Source organism: Pristis pectinata, chromosome 14 (genome assembly GCF_009764475.1).
Source record: "Pristis pectinata isolate sPriPec2 chromosome 14, sPriPec2.1.pri, whole genome shotgun sequence".
Taxonomy (NCBI): Eukaryota; Metazoa; Chordata; class Chondrichthyes; order Rhinopristiformes; family Pristidae; genus Pristis; species Pristis pectinata.
Genome location: NC_067418.1, coordinates 12,905,992 through 12,924,723, shown reverse-complemented (window position 1 = coordinate 12,924,723; position 18,732 = coordinate 12,905,992). Strand labels below are relative to the sequence as shown.

Here is an 18,732-nt window from a genome sequence, read left to right as displayed (position 1 = left end):
CACTCTTTTCAGATGTACCTCTCTGTAAAAGAATTTGGTCACTCATCCCCTGGAGTAACTAAGTTTCAAATTTTAACACTTCTATGAGATGCTGTCATTAAATCAAATATTAATTCAAGATGGTGTTCATTTGGGCTAAATGCAATTTGAAAGTAACAGCTGCCATTGGCACTTTATATCAGCTCTTTACGTTTGGTTCTGTACAGTGATGCCACAGAGACAGCCAACATATTTTGTTTACCTAATTCGACTACAGAAAGAGGCCTTTCAGCTCTAAAGGTCAATCCCATCAGTCCCTTCCACAAATCTCACAGAGATTCCACACCATTTTTTTGTTGTACCTTTTAGAACAGTATCCCCTCCTGGAACTGGTGGAAAGTGCCTCAGGCATCTCTCTGCACCTGCGAATGATACTGAAGGATAACTTGTACCAGTACTCCTGTGATTATTTTTGAATTCCTTTTTTCTCCTCTAGATTCTTGGCCTCCTTATTTTCTGGTGCGATGCCGCAGTGGGGTGGTGGAGCCAAGTGTGCTGCCTGTGAGAAGACGGTCTACCATGCAGAGGAGATTCAATGCAACAGCAGAAGCTTCCACAAAACCTGCTTTCTTTGTAGTAAGCACATTTTATCAGCTTCCCCCACCTCCACACCGAAATAAAACCCTGAAACAAAAAACCAAGCCCAGCAGCAGATACCTGCCAGCAGCTCTGACCAACATGTGATCAGCTTGTTGCTTTCCAGAGAATTGGGATCCATCAAACACCAGAACTAACTTAAGACATCTCACTAAAATTAGAAATTCTTTACCAGATAGCTACATTTCTTAGTGCATCATCTTTTTCATCACTCTGTGGAATCTCAGATTGAAGGATGTTCTGGTTGGACTTGATGCATTACTTAAAAATTGGAAGTGAAGTCATATTTTTCACTAGCATAAGGATTTTTTTTGTGTGGATTATGCATATACTTCTGGGTCTATCTGTTTGTTTTCTTCTTATTAATGATTCCCAATAATAAATTGCTCCATTACGCTTCCTCGTTATCTGCCGTATTAGTGAATTAGTAGAGTTATTCAGATTTGTAGGGAGTGGACTTTGAGCAAAGTGACGCATTAAATGATAACCCGCATACTCAGTATGTGGCTTAGGATCAGAGTCTAGATCCATGAAATTGTGATCTCTCCTTATACAAAAAAGTGTTGGGGGGAAGCTGGTGTTTGATCATTGCAGCTCTATAGAACTCTGGTTAGACTACACTTAGAGTATTGTGTTCAGTTCCGGTCGCCTCATTATAGGAAGGATGCGGAAGCTTTAGAGAAGGTGCAGAGGAGATTTACCAGGATGCTGCCTGGATTGGAGAGCATGTCTTATGTGGATAGGTTGAGCGAGCTAGGGCTCTTCTCTTTGGAGAGAAGGAGGATGAGAGGTGACTTGATAGAGGTGTACAAGATGATAAGAGGCATAGATCGAGTGGACACTCAGAGACTTTTTCCCAGGGCGACAATGGCTAACACAAGGGGGCATAATTTTAAGGAGATAAGGGGGATGTCAGGGGTAAGTTTTTTTACACAGAGAGTGGTGGGTGCGTGGAACGCACTGCCGGCAGAGGTTGTGGGGGCAGATACATTAGGGACATTTAAGAGACTCTTAGATAGCCACACGAATGATAGAGAAACAGAGAGCTATGTGGGAGGGAAGGGTTAGATAGATCTTAGAGCAGGATAAAATGTCGGCACAACATTGTGGGCCGAAGGGCCTGTACTGTGTTGTAGTTTTCTATGTTCTATGTGATTTGAAAGTATCAGTTGCCATTGGTACTCAGCATTTCACATCTCGATTTGTTGACCCCAGTGGAGCTACAAGTACAATCTTTCTATCAACCAGCAACCAATATTATATTCTACTCACTAATTATGCTACAGAAAGGGGCCACTCAGTCCTTTGGCTCTGTGTCAGCCTCCGACAGACCAATCTCATCAGTCCTGTTTCCAACTCCTTAATTTCCCTGTAGCCCAGCAACTTATTCTCTCTCACATGCCCCTCAACAACCCTTTGATTTTTTTTGCTACTTAGATACACTAAGGGATAATTCACCAATAATTGGCCAATTATCCAAGCAGCACACCTTTGGGATGTTGGAGGAAACCAGGGCAACCGGTGGAAACTCACTTGGTCACTGATAAAGTGTACTGGTGCTGAACTTCTGCACACATTTAGCACCAGCAATGAAAAGTGAACTTCTGTTGTGTTACCAGAGTCCCCCAGCAGATCTAACAATGGTTCACAATAGCCACATGATTAATTCAAACCTTTCTCAAGTGATTCTGATCTTGGAGCAAATACTAAACAAACAAGAAAGGTCACATGCTTAATAACTGTCCTGAGAGTGCAAAATGAAGATAATAAAAGGGTTTCAAGGTCTCAGGAGCTAAAGTTTGGGCTAATAGCTATGACTGACTTTTGATTAAAAAGTGGGTGCCTCATCACAGAATTGCCTGCATGCACTCTTGTATACTGTGCATTCAGGCCATCAATTGATTCAGGCACCAAAGGGTTGCCCATAAATGTGTGCCTCTGAATAGGTTACTGCCTTCAGGAAAGGCGAGAAAGGTAAAATGAAGGAAGTTGTATTTACTGCAGCACCTTCCCACATTCAAAGGATGTTCAAAAGTGCTTTGCAGCCATTGACTGAAAGTAAAGGGGGGAGTTTAAACTGCATTTCGGTCTACAGTCCTCCTGTTCAAGGAGAGGATCAATATGGGAGGACAAGCCAGGGTAGGACTTACACAGTGAATGGGCGGGCTCTGAGGTGTGCGTTTGAACAGAGGGACCTGGGAATACAGATCCATAATTCCTTGAAAGAGGCATCACAGGTAGATAGGCACATAAAGAGAGCTTTTGGCACTTTGGCCTTCGTAAATCAGGGCATTGAGTACAGGAGTTGGGACGTTATGCTGAAGTTGTACAAGATGTTGGTGAGGCCGAATTTGGAGTATTGTGTGCAGTTCTGGTCACCTACCTACAGGAAAGATATCAATAATGTGCTGTCTCACTGCTGTCTCAAATGGGGGCTATGTGAGAGGGAAGGGTTAGATAGATATTTGAGCAGGATAAAATGTCGGCACAACATTGTGGGCCCAAGGGCCTGTACTGTTCTATGTTCTATGTGGTGAACTCCTGAAGTTCCAATGCAACCTGCCAGCAAGTGTCAGCTGCACACCCGTTCACAATGCAGTTTTACCTTTGCTCACTGTTTGGAATCAAGACATTTGTTCGAATGTTGATCTGGTTCCGCGTTGTTTTCTACATTTTATTTCAGATGTGAGTATTGGTTTCTGCAAAACTTTTAGTTTGCAAACCGGATTTCTCATTCAGGCCCTTTGCAAAACAGATTTCTGCAGTAACTGTTGTTTCCTTTCTCTCCCTCCCCTTTCTAGTGACCTGTCGAAAAGCCCTAGACAGCACCACTGTGGCTGCCCATGAAGCTGAAATCTACTGCAAGTCCTGCTATGGCAAGAAGTATGGCCCCAAGGGCTATGGCTATGGTCAAGGGGCAGGAACACTCAGCTCTGAAGCTGGTGAGAGTCAACCCACCCAACATGTGGAGTAAGTGCTTAAAAATGTTTGTAAATATTGGGTGGATGCATTGTTTCCTGTGCCCGACGCTGATCACAAGATCACAAGACAAGGGAGCAGAAGCAGGCCATTCGGCCCATCGAGTCTGCTCCAAGGGAAAGGGAAAAAATGAGAAATGAGAAATGGGGGGGAGGAAGAAGAAGGAAAAAAAAACTATTCTAATCCCAATTTCCGGCCTTATCCCCATATCCCTTGATACCCCAACTATTTAGATATCTATCTATCTCTTCCTTGAACGCCCCCAATGATCTGGCCTCCACTGCTGTACCTGGCAAGGAATTCCACAATTTAACCACCCTCTGGCTAAAGAAATTTCTCCTCATCTTTGCTTTGAAACTGTACCCTCTAATTCTAAGATTGTGCCCTCTGGTCCTGGACTCACCCACCAAGGGAAACAGCCTAGCCACATCTACTCTGTCCAGTCCTTTCAACATTTTAAATGTCGCTATGAAGTCCCCTCTCATTCTTCTGTACTCCAGTGAGTACAGTCCAAGAGCTGACAAACGCTCATCATACATAAGCCCTTTCATTCCGGGAATCATCCTTGTAAATCTCCTCTGAACCCTCTCCAACATCAGCACATCCTTTCTAAGATATGGGGCCCAAAACTGCGCACAGTATTCCAAATGAGGCCTCACTAGTGCCCCGTAGAGCCTCATCAACACTTCCTTACTTTTATACACTATACTCCTCGAAATGAATGCCAACATAGCATTTGCTTTCTTTACCACCGATCCAACCTGGTGGTTAACCTTTAAGGTATCCTGCACGAGTACCCCCAAGTCCCTTTGTACTTCCGTGCTTTGGATTTTCTCTCCTTCTAGATAATAATCTGCCCATTTATTTCTGTTTCCAAAGTGTACAACTGCACATTTCTCAACATTGAATCTCATCTGCCATTTCCTTGCCCATTCTCCTAAACTATCTAGGTCTCTCTGCAAAATTCCTGTCTCCTCAATACTCTCTACTCCTCCACCTATCTTGGTGTCATACGCAAACTTAGCCACAAAACCATTTATTCCATCATCCAAATCGTTAATGTACAAGGTAAAAAGGAGCGGCCCCAACACCGACCCCTGAGGAACACCACTAGTAACCGGTAGCCAACCAGAACAAGATCCTTTTATTCCCACCCTTTGCTTCCTGCCAACCAGCCAATGCTCCACCCATTCTGTTATCCTACCCGTAATTCCATGACCTCTCATCTTATTAATCAGTCTCTTATGAGGCACCTTGTCGAAGGCCTTTTGGAAGTCTAAATACACAACATCTACCGCCTCTCCCTTATCCACCCTACCTGTGATTTCTTCAAAAAACTCCAATAGGTTGGTCAGGCAGGATCTCCCCTTCACAAAACCATGTTGGCTAGGACCTATCTTGCCTTGCACCTCTAGGTATTCCGTAACCCCATCCTTGAGGATAGATTCCAATAACTTTCCCACCACTGACGTCAGACTAATAGGTCTGTAATTTCCTTTATGCTGCCTCCCTCCTTTCTTATACAGCGGAACTACATTCGCGACCCTCCAGTCCTCCGGAACCATGCCAGAATCTATCGATTCCTGGAAAATTATCACCAATGCCTCCGCTATCTCTAAAGCCACCTCCTTCAGAACCCGGGGATGCACCTCATCTGATCCGGGAGACTTATCAGTCTTTAGCCCATTTAGTTTTCCTAGCACCTTCTCTCTAGTAATCTTAACTGAACTCAGTTCCATTTCGTGAGACTCCTGACTAACTGGTATATTGCTGATGTCCTCCACAGTGAAGACTGATGCAAAATACTCATTCAATTCCTCTGCCATCTCTTTATCGTCCATTATAATATCTCCTGCACCGTTATCAATTGGTCCTATATCAACCTGTGTCTCTCTTTCACTCCTTATACATTCTAAAAAACTCTTAGTATCTTTTCGAATGTTATCCGCCAACTTCCTTTCATAATTCATCCTTTCTTTCCTAATGACCTTCTTAGTTTCTCTCTGCAGGTTTTTAAAAGTTTCCCAGTCTTCTGTTTTCCCACTAATTTTTGCTTCTTTGTAAGCCGTCCCTTGTACAATCAACATTGCTGGAACTACTTGCATCGAAGAATCTGGGGATTTTTGAGCAGTTCAACACAATTCAGCATTGAAAATCCTTCAGTTATAGGCACAGATCATTGCATTGAAATTTAAGTTACATTTATTGTAACTATCTTACAATTGTTTTGATCGTGGAGGATTTTTCTCATTATTCATCCAATCTAATTTACAATTCTCTATTGTAATCAAGTGTTCAGACCCCAGACTGTGCTGGTATATTCCTTACAAGTCCATAGGTCCCTGAAAGGGTCAACACAGGTGGAGAGGCTCGTGAGGAAGGCATTTGGGATGCCTGCCTTCGTCCGCTGTGGCATAAAATATAAGAGCTGGGACGCTGTGTTACAACATTATAAAGTGTTGGTTAGGCCACACCTGGAGTGTTGTGTGCAGACTAGAGGAAGGATGTGATTGCCCTGGGGAAGGTGCAGAGGAGATTCTGTGATGAAATGGGAGCTGGTGGTTCCTGGTGTCCACATCTGCAGCAAGTGTTGGTTGCTCAAGGAGCTCGGTCTCAAATTTGATGACCTGGAATCTGAGCTTCAAACACTGTGATACATCAGGGAGAGGGAGAGGGAGAGTTACCTGGACACTGTGTTTCAGGAGGCAGTCACACCCATTAGATTAACTACTTCAAATTCACTCTGTGTTCAGGGATAAGAGGGTGTGACTGTGAGTGAGGCAGGTAGGGGGATCCAAGAGGTAGTGCTGGAGGAGCCTCAGCCCTTGAGCTTGTCCAAGTCTGAGATTTTTGCTCGCTGTGCAGATGAGGGTGGGGGCTGTAGGAAGGATGAGCAACTGAACTGTGGCACTGTGGTTCAGGGAGCCATTCAAGAGGGGGCAGGGAAGAGAAATGTAGTTGTGATTGGGGACAGTACAGTCAGAGGAATAGACACAATTCTCTGTCGCAAGGATCAAGAGACCCAAAGGCTGTGTTTCCTGCCTGGTGCCTGGGTTCAGGACATCTCATCTACCCTGCAGAGGAATTTGGACTGGGAAGGGAAAGATCCAGTTGTCGTGGTCCATGTGGGTACCAACGACGTAGGTAGAACAAGGAAAGAGGTTCTGCTGAGGGGATTTGAGCAGTGAGGAACTAAATTAAAAAGAACCTAAAAGGTAACAATCTCTGGATTGTGACCTAAGCCACGTGAAAATCGGCACAGGGTAAATAAGATCAGAGAGTTAAATATGTGGCTCAGAGATTGGTGTGGGAGAAGTGGGTTTGAATTCATGGGACATTGGCATCAGTATTGGGGAAGGAGGGAGCTGTTCCAGTAGGATGGGCTCCACCTGAACCATGTTAGGACCAGGGTCCTGGTGAATCACATAACTAGGGCTGTAGATAGAGCTTCAAACTAAATAGTAGGGGGGTGAGTTCAACAGATTGGAAGAGTATGGATCAAGTAAAAGGATTCCCTTAAGATTAACTTGCAGTCGGTAGTAAGGAAGGAAAATGCAATGTTAGCATTCATTTCAAGAAGACGAGAATATAAAAGCAAGGATGTAATGCTGAGGCTTTAAAAGGCATTGGTCAGACCACATTTGAAGTATTGTGAGCAATTTTGTGTCCCATATCTAAGGAAGGATGTGCTGGCATTGGAGAGGGTCCGGAGGAGGTTTACAAGAATGATCCCGGGAATGAAAGGGTATGAGGAGTGCTTAATGGTTCTGGGCCTGTACTCGATGGAGTTTAGAAAGATGAAGGGGGGATCTCATTGAAACCTACCGAATATTGAAAGGCCTGGATGTGGAGAGGACGTTTCCGGTAGTGGGAGAGTCTAGGATCAGAGGGCACAGCCTCAGAATAAAAGGACGTCCCTTTAGAACAGAGATGAGGAGGAATTTCTTTAGCCAGAGGGTGGTGAGTCTGTGGAATTCATTGTCACAGACAGCTGTGGAGGTTAAGTCATTGGGTACATTTAAAGTGGAAGTTGATAGGTTCTTGATTAGTAAGGGCATCAAAGGTTACGGGGAGAATACAGGAGAATGGGGTTGAGAGGGAATAATAAATCAGCCATGATTGAATTGCGGAGCAGACCCGAAGGGCCGAGTGGCCTAATTCTGCTCCTATGTCTTATGGAGATTCACAGGATGTTGACTGGATTGGAGCATTCCAGTTATGAGGAGAGACTGCGTTTGTTTTCCCTGCAGCAGAAGAGCAAATAGGGGTGATTTACAGTGATCAAATAACCTACCAACCTGTGCACCTTTGACATGTGGGGGATGGCCTCCAAGAGAACATGCAAATTTCACACAGGCAGCACCTAAGGTCCGGATTGAACTTGGGTCTCTGTGACTTGAGGCAGTGGCTCTATTAGCTGCACCACTGTGCTGCCCTGTGTTGGAGGAGCTGCAGTGGAGGCAAATACTCGCATAATATTTAAGAAGCATCTGAGAAGTATTTGAATTGCCAAGGCATGGAAGGCTATGGACCTGATGTGAGTAAATAGGATCAGTATAAATGGATGCAATGGTCGGTGTGAACATGGTGGACTGAAGAATAAACAAAATGGCGACAAACTCAGCTGGTCAGGCAGCATCTGAGGAAGGAAATGGACAGTCGATGTTTTGGGTTGAGTTCTTCATTTGATCTTCATCTCCCAGTCCAGATGAAAGGTCTCAATGCAAAACACCCATTGCCCCCGCAGATGCTATTTGACTGACTGAGTTCCTCCAGCAGATTGCTTGTTGCTCCAGATACCAGCACCTGCAGTCTCTTGTGTCTCCCTGGTGAACTGAAGGTCCTGTCTCTGGGCTCTGCAACTCTTCGACTCTACAACTGTAGACGCGGATGCAGATCAATGTTCAAATAAATATCTGTAGACAGGATTGTTCCAGCACACAGTGACTGCAGTGCAGAATGAAACAAATTGTACTTCACTTGTCCATGTGTCGTGCTGTTGGCATTCACTCCTTTAGTCGTGTCGCTAAGTTGCAGTGCTTTTCCTTTTTATATAAAAAAAAGCAGCATATTCATTTACTGAAACATTCAACAGGTCAGGCAACATCTATCCAGTGAGTTAGCATCACTGCTTGAGGGCATGGGTTGAGAGGAGCAATGAAAAAAGGGAAACCCATCCTATTTAATTATTCCATCTCTACCCTCTTCCTGAGACACAAGAGATTCTGCAGATGCTGGAATCTGGAGCAACACACACAAAATGCTGGAGGAACACACACAAAATGCTGGAGGAACTCAGCGGGCCAGGCAGCATCTATGGAGGGAAATAAACAGTCAACGTTTCCGTAGAACCATAGAATAATACAGCACAATACAGGCCCTTCGGCCCACCATGTTGTGCCGACCTTTAAACCTCGCCCAAGACTATCTAACCTCTTCCTCCCACATATATATTTTAAATTCCTTTAAGTGCTTATCTAACAATCTCTTGAACTTGACCAACGTATCAGCCTCCACCACCACCCCAGGCAGTGCATTCCATGCACAAACCACTCTCTTGGTTAAAAACCTCCCTCTGATATCTCCCTTGAACTTCCCACCCATTACCTTAAAGCGATGCCCTCTTGTATTGAGCATTGGTGCCCTGGGAAAGAGGTGCTGGCTGTCCACTCTATCTATTCTTTTTAATATTTTGTATACCTCTATCACGTCTCCTCTCATCCTCCTTCTCTCCAACAAGTAGAGCCCCAGCTCCCTTAGTCTCTCCTCATAATCCATACTCTCCAATCCAGGCAGCATCCTGGTAAATCTCCTCTGCACCCTATCCAGCGCTTCCACATCCTTCCTATAATGAGGCAACCAGAACTGGACACAGTACTCTAAATGTGGCCTAACCAGAGTTCTGTAGAGCTGCGTCATTACCTCGCGTCTCTTAAACTCGATCCCACGACTTATGAAAGCTAACATCCCATAAGCTTTCTCAACTACCCTATCCACCTGTGAGGCAACTTTCAAGTCGAGATTTCCTGTACTGAGTATTTCTGGTCACTCTGCTGCACTGACAGTGTGCAAGAGTGGGATTTAAACTCTTCTGACATATATGTCACTCCATTGGGTTACTGTAGACCACACAAGCTACATGAACCATATCCCATAAACCTCTTTGTGGGAAGGATGAAAGAAAGTTGGCAAGAAAAAGGAAGCATTGGCCACTCACCAGCACTTGACCCAATTAATTTCCTGGTTCGTGGGTCAGAAGACACATTTCAACTAAACAGCTCCACAACAGTGGTGCATCACAGCTGAATCAAATGTTCTAGAGTGCCTTGACAGGCAAAATCAGCCAGCAGTCCACCTCGTAGTCACTGTCAACAAGACCTCCATCTCTGTTCTGTGTGTGTAAGTAAAGGTACTGTGCTCACTATCAAGGCTCATACAAGAACTGCAATCTGAGCAACTGTGAGGTCTTATTCTGGTGATGGAGCCTTTACCAAGGTATATTTCAAGATGCTTTTAGACAAAGTAAGTGTACAGCTGCACAAATTTTCCCTGAAAATGTGGGTGTGTTTACTGACCCTGTTCCCATACCCCATCTATGCAATAGTTACATCTTGCAGTGAATACAGACTGTGAGAACTGATTGGTTATTTACCTTCGTTGATTACATAATGAAATCCAACCCTGAATCCATTGTTGTACAGAGAATGGATTCTCTATACAACAACGTATAGAGAATTTGCTCTCTAACCAAGTAATACAAAGGCAAATTTGAAGCACTCTCTATCACCACAAATTGAAAAGCATAGACAGACCAAGATGATTTTAGCTTTTCAGCTGAGAGGGGAAGTCTATACTCATGAATAAACGTGTTAGCATTTTAAAGTTAAATTTATGGGAAATGGATGTATTTTGCAGAGAATCCAGGGCAATTTTTAAATGATTTATGAAAGACATTTCTTCTATTCAAAAATTCCATGTGTAAATATTGAGTTGGATATTGGAAGATATCTTTTATACACTCAAGTTGTGAAACTCTTTCCACTGCCTCCAGTTTAATATCTCCAATTTGTTATGCCCATCGCACTTGCTATATACTTTGACAAACTTTTACCCAGTGTGTTTACCCTCTCCTTATTTCCTCTTCCCAAGGGTCAAACCTCATCAGTCTCCAAACCCCAGCTCCTCCAAATTTGCCCAGAAGTTTGGTGGTGCTGACAAGTGTCCACGATGTGGTAATTCGGTGTACGCTGCTGAGAAGGTGATTGGCGGAGGGAAGGTATGAGAAATATTATTATTTCTGTGCTATTCTACTTAAAACCATACCATTGTTCTCAGTACAGCTCAATACAGGCCCTTCGGCCCACAATGTTGTGCCAAACTTTAAACCTCGCCTAAGACTATCTAACCCCTTCCTCCCACATATCCCTCTATTCTAAATTCCTCCATATGCTTATCTAGCAATCTCTTGAATTTGACCAATGTACCTGCCTCCACCACCACCCCAGGCAGCGCATTCCATGCCCCAACCACTCTCTGGGTAAAAAACCTTCCTCTGATATCTCCCTTGAATTTCCCACCCATTACTTTAAAGCCATGCCCTCTTGTATTGAGCATTGGTGCCCTGGGAAAGAGGTGCTGGCTGTCTGCTCTATCTATTCCTCTTAATATTTTGTACACCTCTCATCCTCCTTCTCTCCAAAGAGTAAAGCCCTAGCTCCCTTAGTCTCTCCTCATAATGCATGCTCTCTAAACCAGGCAGCATCCTGTTAAATCTCCTCTGCACCCTTTCCAACGCTTCCACATCCTTCCTATAATGAGGCGACCAGAAGTGGACGCAGTACTTCAAGTGTGGTCTAACCAGAGTTTTATTGAGCTGCATCATTACCTCGCGGCTCTTAAACTCAATCCCTCGACTTATAAAAGCTAACATCCCATAAGCTTTCTTAACAACCCTATCCACCTGTGAGGCAACTTTCAGGGATCTGTGGATATGGACCCCTAGAATGAAAGTAGACTATTCAGCCCTCTAAGTTTGTACTGGCAATTTGTAAGAGCAACCCAATTTATAGCCCCTGCAGTCTTCCATCTCCAATGAGATATCCTTTTTGAACATCATGATTGAATCTCTGTCCACAGGTCTTTAAAGAAGATTATAGCTTAATAACTCCATCTTTTGAAGTTGCTAACTCTGCTTCTGTTTCCACAGATGCTGTCTGACTTGCTGAGTGTTTCCAGTATTTTCTGTTTTTAATTTCAGACACCCATAATCTGCTGTTCTTGACTTTCATTTGGCCATCACAACTGTTTTATGTCTCCATTACTCTCAGGATGTGGGTGTCAGTGCCAAGGCAATTAACAGCCGGTCCTCGAAGTTGGTGATGAACCACCTTCTTGAATGGCTGCTGTCCTTGTGGTGAAGATACTTCCACAGTCCAGTTGTGGTGTTGCAGGATTCAGACTAAGTGGTGGTGGAGAAATGGCTGTACATTTATCAGTAGGGTAGTGTATGACTTGGAGGGAAATACAGGTGGTGTTATTACCACATATGGGACTGCAGGTAAACACGTGGTTATATGTACCTAAGATATTAGGCTGCATGATAAAGGTGTGTTTTATTTGAGGTGTACAGCTTCATCTTTTAAGAGCTAAATTAACCTTGTTTCATTCCTCATAAAGTGAACAGTCAGTTATGCTGAGAGAGATGAGAAATTAATTGTGTGCCACTGTAATTTATCATCCAAATGTCTATAAAATCAGCATTTATTGAGTGCAATATAAAGAAAGGTAAATTCTGCCTTCTCACTGGAATCTTGCACTTTAATTAAGTTTCATTCACTGTGAATTTCACACAGCCTGTAAATTAAATTGCTATGCAACTCCAACAAGATTAGCAGCAAATTGAATTCCCAAAAGCCATGGAGGTACTATTGTTCTGGTGTGCCTGCCAGTGGCAAGGACAACAGGACACATCACTTCAATTGGATTCTGTCTTTGCATCTACATTTACAGCAGCTGATATGTCTGCTAGATCAGTGTATATTGATGTTTTGTAAACTGTTTTAATCCTCTGCCTGACAGAAATGAGTTCATGCTAAACTAGGCTACCTACTCCCTAACCTGGACCACATCACATTCATTCGTTGGCTCTGTACTTGCTCCCTTGTCATGGGCAATGTCCCTTTTAAAATTCTTGACCTTCTTTCCATGTTCTTCCACGCCTCCTAGATCCCTATCTCTAGTCCTGTGGTGCACAACTCACCATCCTCACGGCCCCGTTTCTGTCCCTTCTGGTCACTCCCCACAGTACTTGCCCTGTCACAGAATTGCCTACAATCCCAGGAATCCCCAGCACAATTCCTTGAAGGGAATGGCCCCAACACATTTGGGGGAAGCATGTAGAGACCAGGAGGATGGATGAAGATTCAAGATGGTGTTCAACTCCTTGCTGTCAGCCCACCCGATAGTTAGGACCATGTTGTGCCTGACTGGATCTTCTGGGCCCAAGCACAGATCCAGATCTACATCCATCTTCAGACTGGATGTACTGCACTGTTTTGGATGGGCCAGTCATTGTAAAACAGGCACCATACTGGTGGGTACAGGTCAGTCACTGTATAACACTGGGGTGCAGTACAGGTGGGTACAGGTCAGTCACTGTGTAACACTGGGGTGCAGTACAGGTGGGTACTGGTCAGTCACTGTATAACACTGGGGTGCAGTACAGGTGGGTACTGGTCAGTCACTGTATAACACTGGGGTGCAGTACAGGTCAGTCACTGTGTAACACTGGGGTGCAGTACAGGTCAGTCACTGTGTAACACTGGGGTGCAGTACAGGTCAGTCACTGTGTAACACTGGGGTGCAGTACAGGTGGGTACTGGTCAGTCACTGTATAACACTGGGGTGCAGTACAGGTCAGTCACTGTATAACACTGGGGTGCAGTACAGGTGGGTACAGGCCAGTCACTGTGTAACACTGGGGTGCAGTACAGGTCAGTCACTGTATAACACTGGGGTGCAGTACAGGTGGGTACAGGTCAGTCACTGTGTAACACTGGGGTGCAGTACAGGTCAGTCACTGTATAACACTGGGGTGCAGTACAGGTGGGTACAGGTCAGTCACTGTGTAACACTGGGGTGCAGTACAGGTCAGTCACTGTGTAACACTGGGGTGCAGTACAGGTCAGTCACTGTGTAACACTGGGGTACAGTACAGGTGGGTAGAGATTAGTCATAGAACACTACAGCACAGAACAGGCTCTTCGGCTCACGATGTCATGCTGACATTTTATCCTGCTCTAAGATCTATCTCACCCTTCCCTCCCACATAGCCCCCCATTTCTCTATCATTCATGTGTCTCTCTAAGAGTGTCTTAAATGTCCCTAATGTATCTGCCCCCACAACCTCTGCTGGCAGTGTGATCCACGTATCCATCACTCTCTGTGTAAAAACAAACTTATCTCTGACATCCCCCCATTCCTTCCTCCAATCACCTTAAAATTATGTCCCCTCCTGTTAGCCTTTTCGCTCTGGGGAAAAAGTCTCTGACTGTCCACTCGATCTATACCTCTTATCATCTTGTACACCTCTATCAAGTCACCTCTCATCCTCCTTCCCTCCAAAGAGAAAAGCCCTAGCTCGCTCAGCCTATCCTCATAAGACATGCCCTCCAATCCAGGCAACATCCTGGTAAATCTCCTCTGCACCCTCTCAAAAGCTTCCACATCCTTCCTATAATGAGGCGACCGGAACTGAACACAATACTCTAAGTGTGGTCTCACCAGAGTTCTATAGAGCTGCAACATCACCTCGCGGCTCTTGAACTCAATACCCCAAATAATGAAGGCCAACACTCCATACACCTTCTTAACAACCCTATTGACCTGCATGGCAACCTTGAGGGATCTATAGACATAGACCCCAAGATACCTCTGTTCCTCCACACTCCTAAGAGTCCTGCCATTAACCTTGTACTCTACATTCAAATTCGATCTTCTAAAGTGTATCACTTCACACTTTTCCGGGTTGAACTCCACCTGCCACTTCTCAGCCCAGCTCTGCTTCCTATCAATGTCCTGTTGTAACCTACAGCAACCTTCTACACTATTTAATGTCACTGTTTAATACTGGGGTGCAGTACTGAAGGGTACAAGTCTGCCACTGTTGATGGGGTGGGAGAAGTCTCTTGAGGAGCGTTAGCACCAGCCTTGACCATGGTGAATGACAAGTTTTAATGCGATTATTTCAGTGTACTCTAACAAGAAATGAGCAAAGAGCCCATGACTTGCATGTATAAGCAAATTAACCAGCACCGGGTTTGGAGAGATCCACAGCATGTCTATGCAACAACACACTACCAATATAGTATGAAGGAGGTTTGCATAAACCACTTATGTCTGACATCACCATGGAAGCAGCGGAACAGAAGTACTTTAACATGGGAAGGAGCTGGGGGTGGGCAGCAGGTTTTAATTGCATGTTTCCATGAAGCAAACAAAAAGCACGGCTGATGCTGACGGTCTGAAAGGTGAGCAGAAATTGGCGGAAACATTCAGCAGCTCGGTCAGTATTTGCAGCAATTTTTCAGCAGCTTTCCGGTTATTTTGAAAGATCCGCACCACAAGTGTAGAGGTGAAACAATCACTGATGTTGACTGAATGTGTGATCAATCATTCTGGTTAAATTTTGGGAACCTTCAATCCACCACAGGCCTGGCACAAAACCTGCTTCCGCTGTGCGTTCTGCGGCAAAAGCCTGGAATCCACCACTGTGACAGACAAAGATGGAGAAATCTACTGCAAGGGTAAGGCCAAACAAAGCATTTGTTGCTGCTGGTCATCGAGAGGGACCATTGAATTGGGACTGTTACATGTCACAGTGCCAATGACACTCAGAGCTTCTTGCTGCATGTTCATTTTCGTGAGCACACTGCATTGCTGAGCTGATGATCAAGGTGGCAGACCGTAAAACTCCGATAATCTGCCATCCAACTGTTCGGAAATCCCAATGGTTCGGCATCTGGCTCAACACGGCATTTCCATTCATCATGGACCTAGTCCCTATGCTCCCTGTCCACTCACCACTCCCTCTCTCCTCTTTATACTGGCTGTCTTCCCCCCCCCCCCCCCACCCCAGTCCTGACGCAGGTTTTTGACCTGAAATGTCGACAATTCCTTTCCCCCCCACAGATGCTACTCGACCCACTGAGTTCCTCCAGCAGATTGTTGCTTCAGATTCCAGCATCTGCAGTCTCTTGTGTCACCACCGTTTAAACTTACCTGGTTCACTGGAAAAATTATTATAATGCTGCTGAACACCTTAAGAAAAGTCTGTTGGGGTATTAAGAGAAATAACATCCAATAGTCCAGAGAATCTGCTAATCTGGCGCTACTAAAGACCCAGATGTACCAGATTATTGGAGCTTTGTTGCATGACTCAAAATCACAACTAGTAGTCCTGGGCCATACTGATGGAGTGCCCCCGTGTTAGAAGTGTTTTTCAGACAAACTATTTGGACTGACGGTCCTTTTGTTCGGTTCAGGTGAATGTGAGAAGTTCCGTCACTTTCACTTGCAGCAAGAACAGGGAATTCATCAGCAGTTCTGGAACGCATTTCTCCCTCTTGTCAACCCTGCCAGAAATAGCCCAATTAATCAGTCATCTTGCTGGTGTTGGAGAGATTATGCTGTGTGTAAGATGGCAACTGTATTTATCCATGTCTATACAGTGGCTGCATTTCAAAGCAATCACGTGTTGCTGATGTGTGTCAGAAATTTCTTGGAAATGTGATTAAAGCACTACATGTGCAAGTTAGTTCTACACCTGCACAAGATATCTGGAGAGCCACAAGTGTTACCCACAACCTATGCTAAAGTGGACATCCAGTAACATAACACAGGAGAAACCCATTGGTTCAGTGACAAGTAACACTGTCGACTGTCAAGTCTGTACCAGCTCTTAGTTAAACCAACTCAATTACTTCTGTGTGTTCTCCCTTCAAGTGCTGCATCCTGCTTACAGGCAGAATTTGAACACTTCTAGTATCTGATTTTGGTTCCACCATCTTATCAGGCAGCAAGTTTCAGATCCTAACTACCCATTGCATTTTTTTCTCAATTTTGCTTTCTTTCACCAATCGGGTTTGGCCCTTCAGTCACTGGGAAACCGTTTGCACTTTATCTAAACTCTTCATAATTTGAATCACTTCTATCAAATCTCCACTCAGGCTGCTTTCCCTTGGGGAGGGCAATCCTTCATTCTCCAATCTGACCTTATATTGGTTATCCCTCATCCCTGGCACCACACCAGTAAATCTAGTAGATCGCCCAAATGTTAAGATTCCTGATAAAGGATCTATTGTCAGCTTTACAACCCACCAACCAGTCTATCCTCTGGCTGCTTTCCGAGATACAAGAGAAATGATGAGGGAGCATTGCCGAACTTAAGTCTTCCCTTTTTCCAATAATCCTTGTGTTACAATATCAGCCACACGATTATTCCACCAATTTATTGTTACTGTACAATACACTGAAATCAAGTATTTAGCACTGGAGAACGTTTGGGTTGTTATTAACTAGTTCAGTGATGGGAAGCACACTGACTGGCTCCAATGTGTTATGTTACAGATAGTTACATATTGGTAGATAGATCACATAATGATAAATGTGTTTTTTGCAGTTTTAGTGGAATAGAATCCAAACAACCATACAATATCCATTGCAAAATACTATCATATTTCATCTAATTTGGAGGCAGAGTTATTGTGAGAGACAGCACAGAAACAGGCCCTTCAGCCCATAGACTCCATGCCCATTTGCAATAATCCTACATTAATTCTTTTTTAAAATTCTCCCAACATTCTCATTTACTCCATTCAGATTCTACCAGCCATCTACAAGCTAGGCATAATTTATAACAGCCAATTAAACTACCAGTGCACATGTCCTTGGTATGTGGGAGGAAACTGGAGCACTCAGTGGGAACCTGCATTGTCACACAGAGAACGTGCAGACTCCACACAGGTAGCAGCTGAGGTCAGGATTGAACCTGAATGCTTGGTGCTATGAAGCAGCAGCTGCCCCATTGTGACTCTCAAATTTAATCATTTTTGATTCTTTTCCCCCCAAAAATTCAAAAGAAAATTACAATTTTTCTTACTATTGCAGCTTGTTACGCAAGGAACTTTGGACCAAAAGGTATTGGCCATGGACAATCCGGTGGAGCATTACCCAGCGCAGATTAAGAAACCTCATCGCACGGTGGATGTGCTTCCATCCTTTAGTATGCACCCAGTTTCCCCATCAACCCTGAACGATTACATACAGCTGCTCCCTCAAATTAATACCGTTCATTGGAACACTGGACAAACATTTGTAATGTGGCCATATTTCATAACTATCTTCATCTTCCAAACATCAGCTACATTTGCCATTAAGTATTTCAATACAGACAGTCCATTATAGAAGGAAAGCTATAAACAGTGTGTACCAGGCAAGTAATAACCAGATCTATTTTTAGAGACAGTGTTGTAACTCAGTGATATACTATTTAGAAGGTTATTTTGACACAGAATGGAATTGAGCGTCGTATGATAAAATGCCTTGCCAAGCTTATTCTGTTACCATTGCAAGCTTATAAAAATACCTATTTAATCCTATTAATCAATGCTCTGTAACTTTAAATAAAGTGTTATTGGCATCTAAAAGAATCACTGTTTAGTTGACACGGCAACTCATCCACTTTCCCTGAGGATTCATTCTCTCCACAGGGTTCTTGGACAAATGATCAGCCACCCAAGGTAGGAAAGGGATCCCTGGGATGTAAGTGGATGCACGTATTTGTGGAAGGGTTTGGTGGGGAGGGGGGCAGTGAGTGGGGACAGGGTAGGAACTTGCCTGGGTCTGTGAGTTGGTTGCAGGTCTGTACAGGGCTCTGGTTGATATTGGAAAAGTTGGGGTCAAGTATGTGGGGTGGCTGGAGACTGGGTCTTGATTGGGAGGATCAGAGGGGTTATGTTAAGGCAGGTCATGTGTGGTGACTTGAAAGATTCAATAATAACATAATAGAAGCAGGGATAGGTCATTCAGCCCCTCATGCCTGCTCCTCAGTAAGGTCAA

General features: G+C 44.2%; 1 protein-coding gene across 2 annotated transcripts; it reads left to right on the top strand.

The window, feature by feature from the left end:
• Positions 1-503: 503 nt before the first annotated feature.
• csrp3 (cysteine and glycine-rich protein 3 (cardiac LIM protein)) lies at positions 504-17,858 on the top strand. 2 transcript variants are annotated; one of them, XM_052029266.1, is made up of 7 exons: positions 504-615; positions 3,438-3,601; positions 6,290-6,308; positions 6,721-6,725; positions 10,781-10,873; positions 15,326-15,419; positions 17,782-17,858. In XM_052029266.1, exons 1-7 carry the CDS (start codon positions 504-506, stop codon positions 17,856-17,858), a joined length of 564 nt encoding a protein of 187 aa, XP_051885226.1. The 2 variants fall into 2 exon arrangements, with proteins under 2 accessions (XP_051885226.1, XP_051885225.1); XM_052029265.1 differs by having other exon boundaries at positions 10,781-10,891.
• The last annotated feature ends 874 nt before the right edge of the window (positions 17,859-18,732 follow it).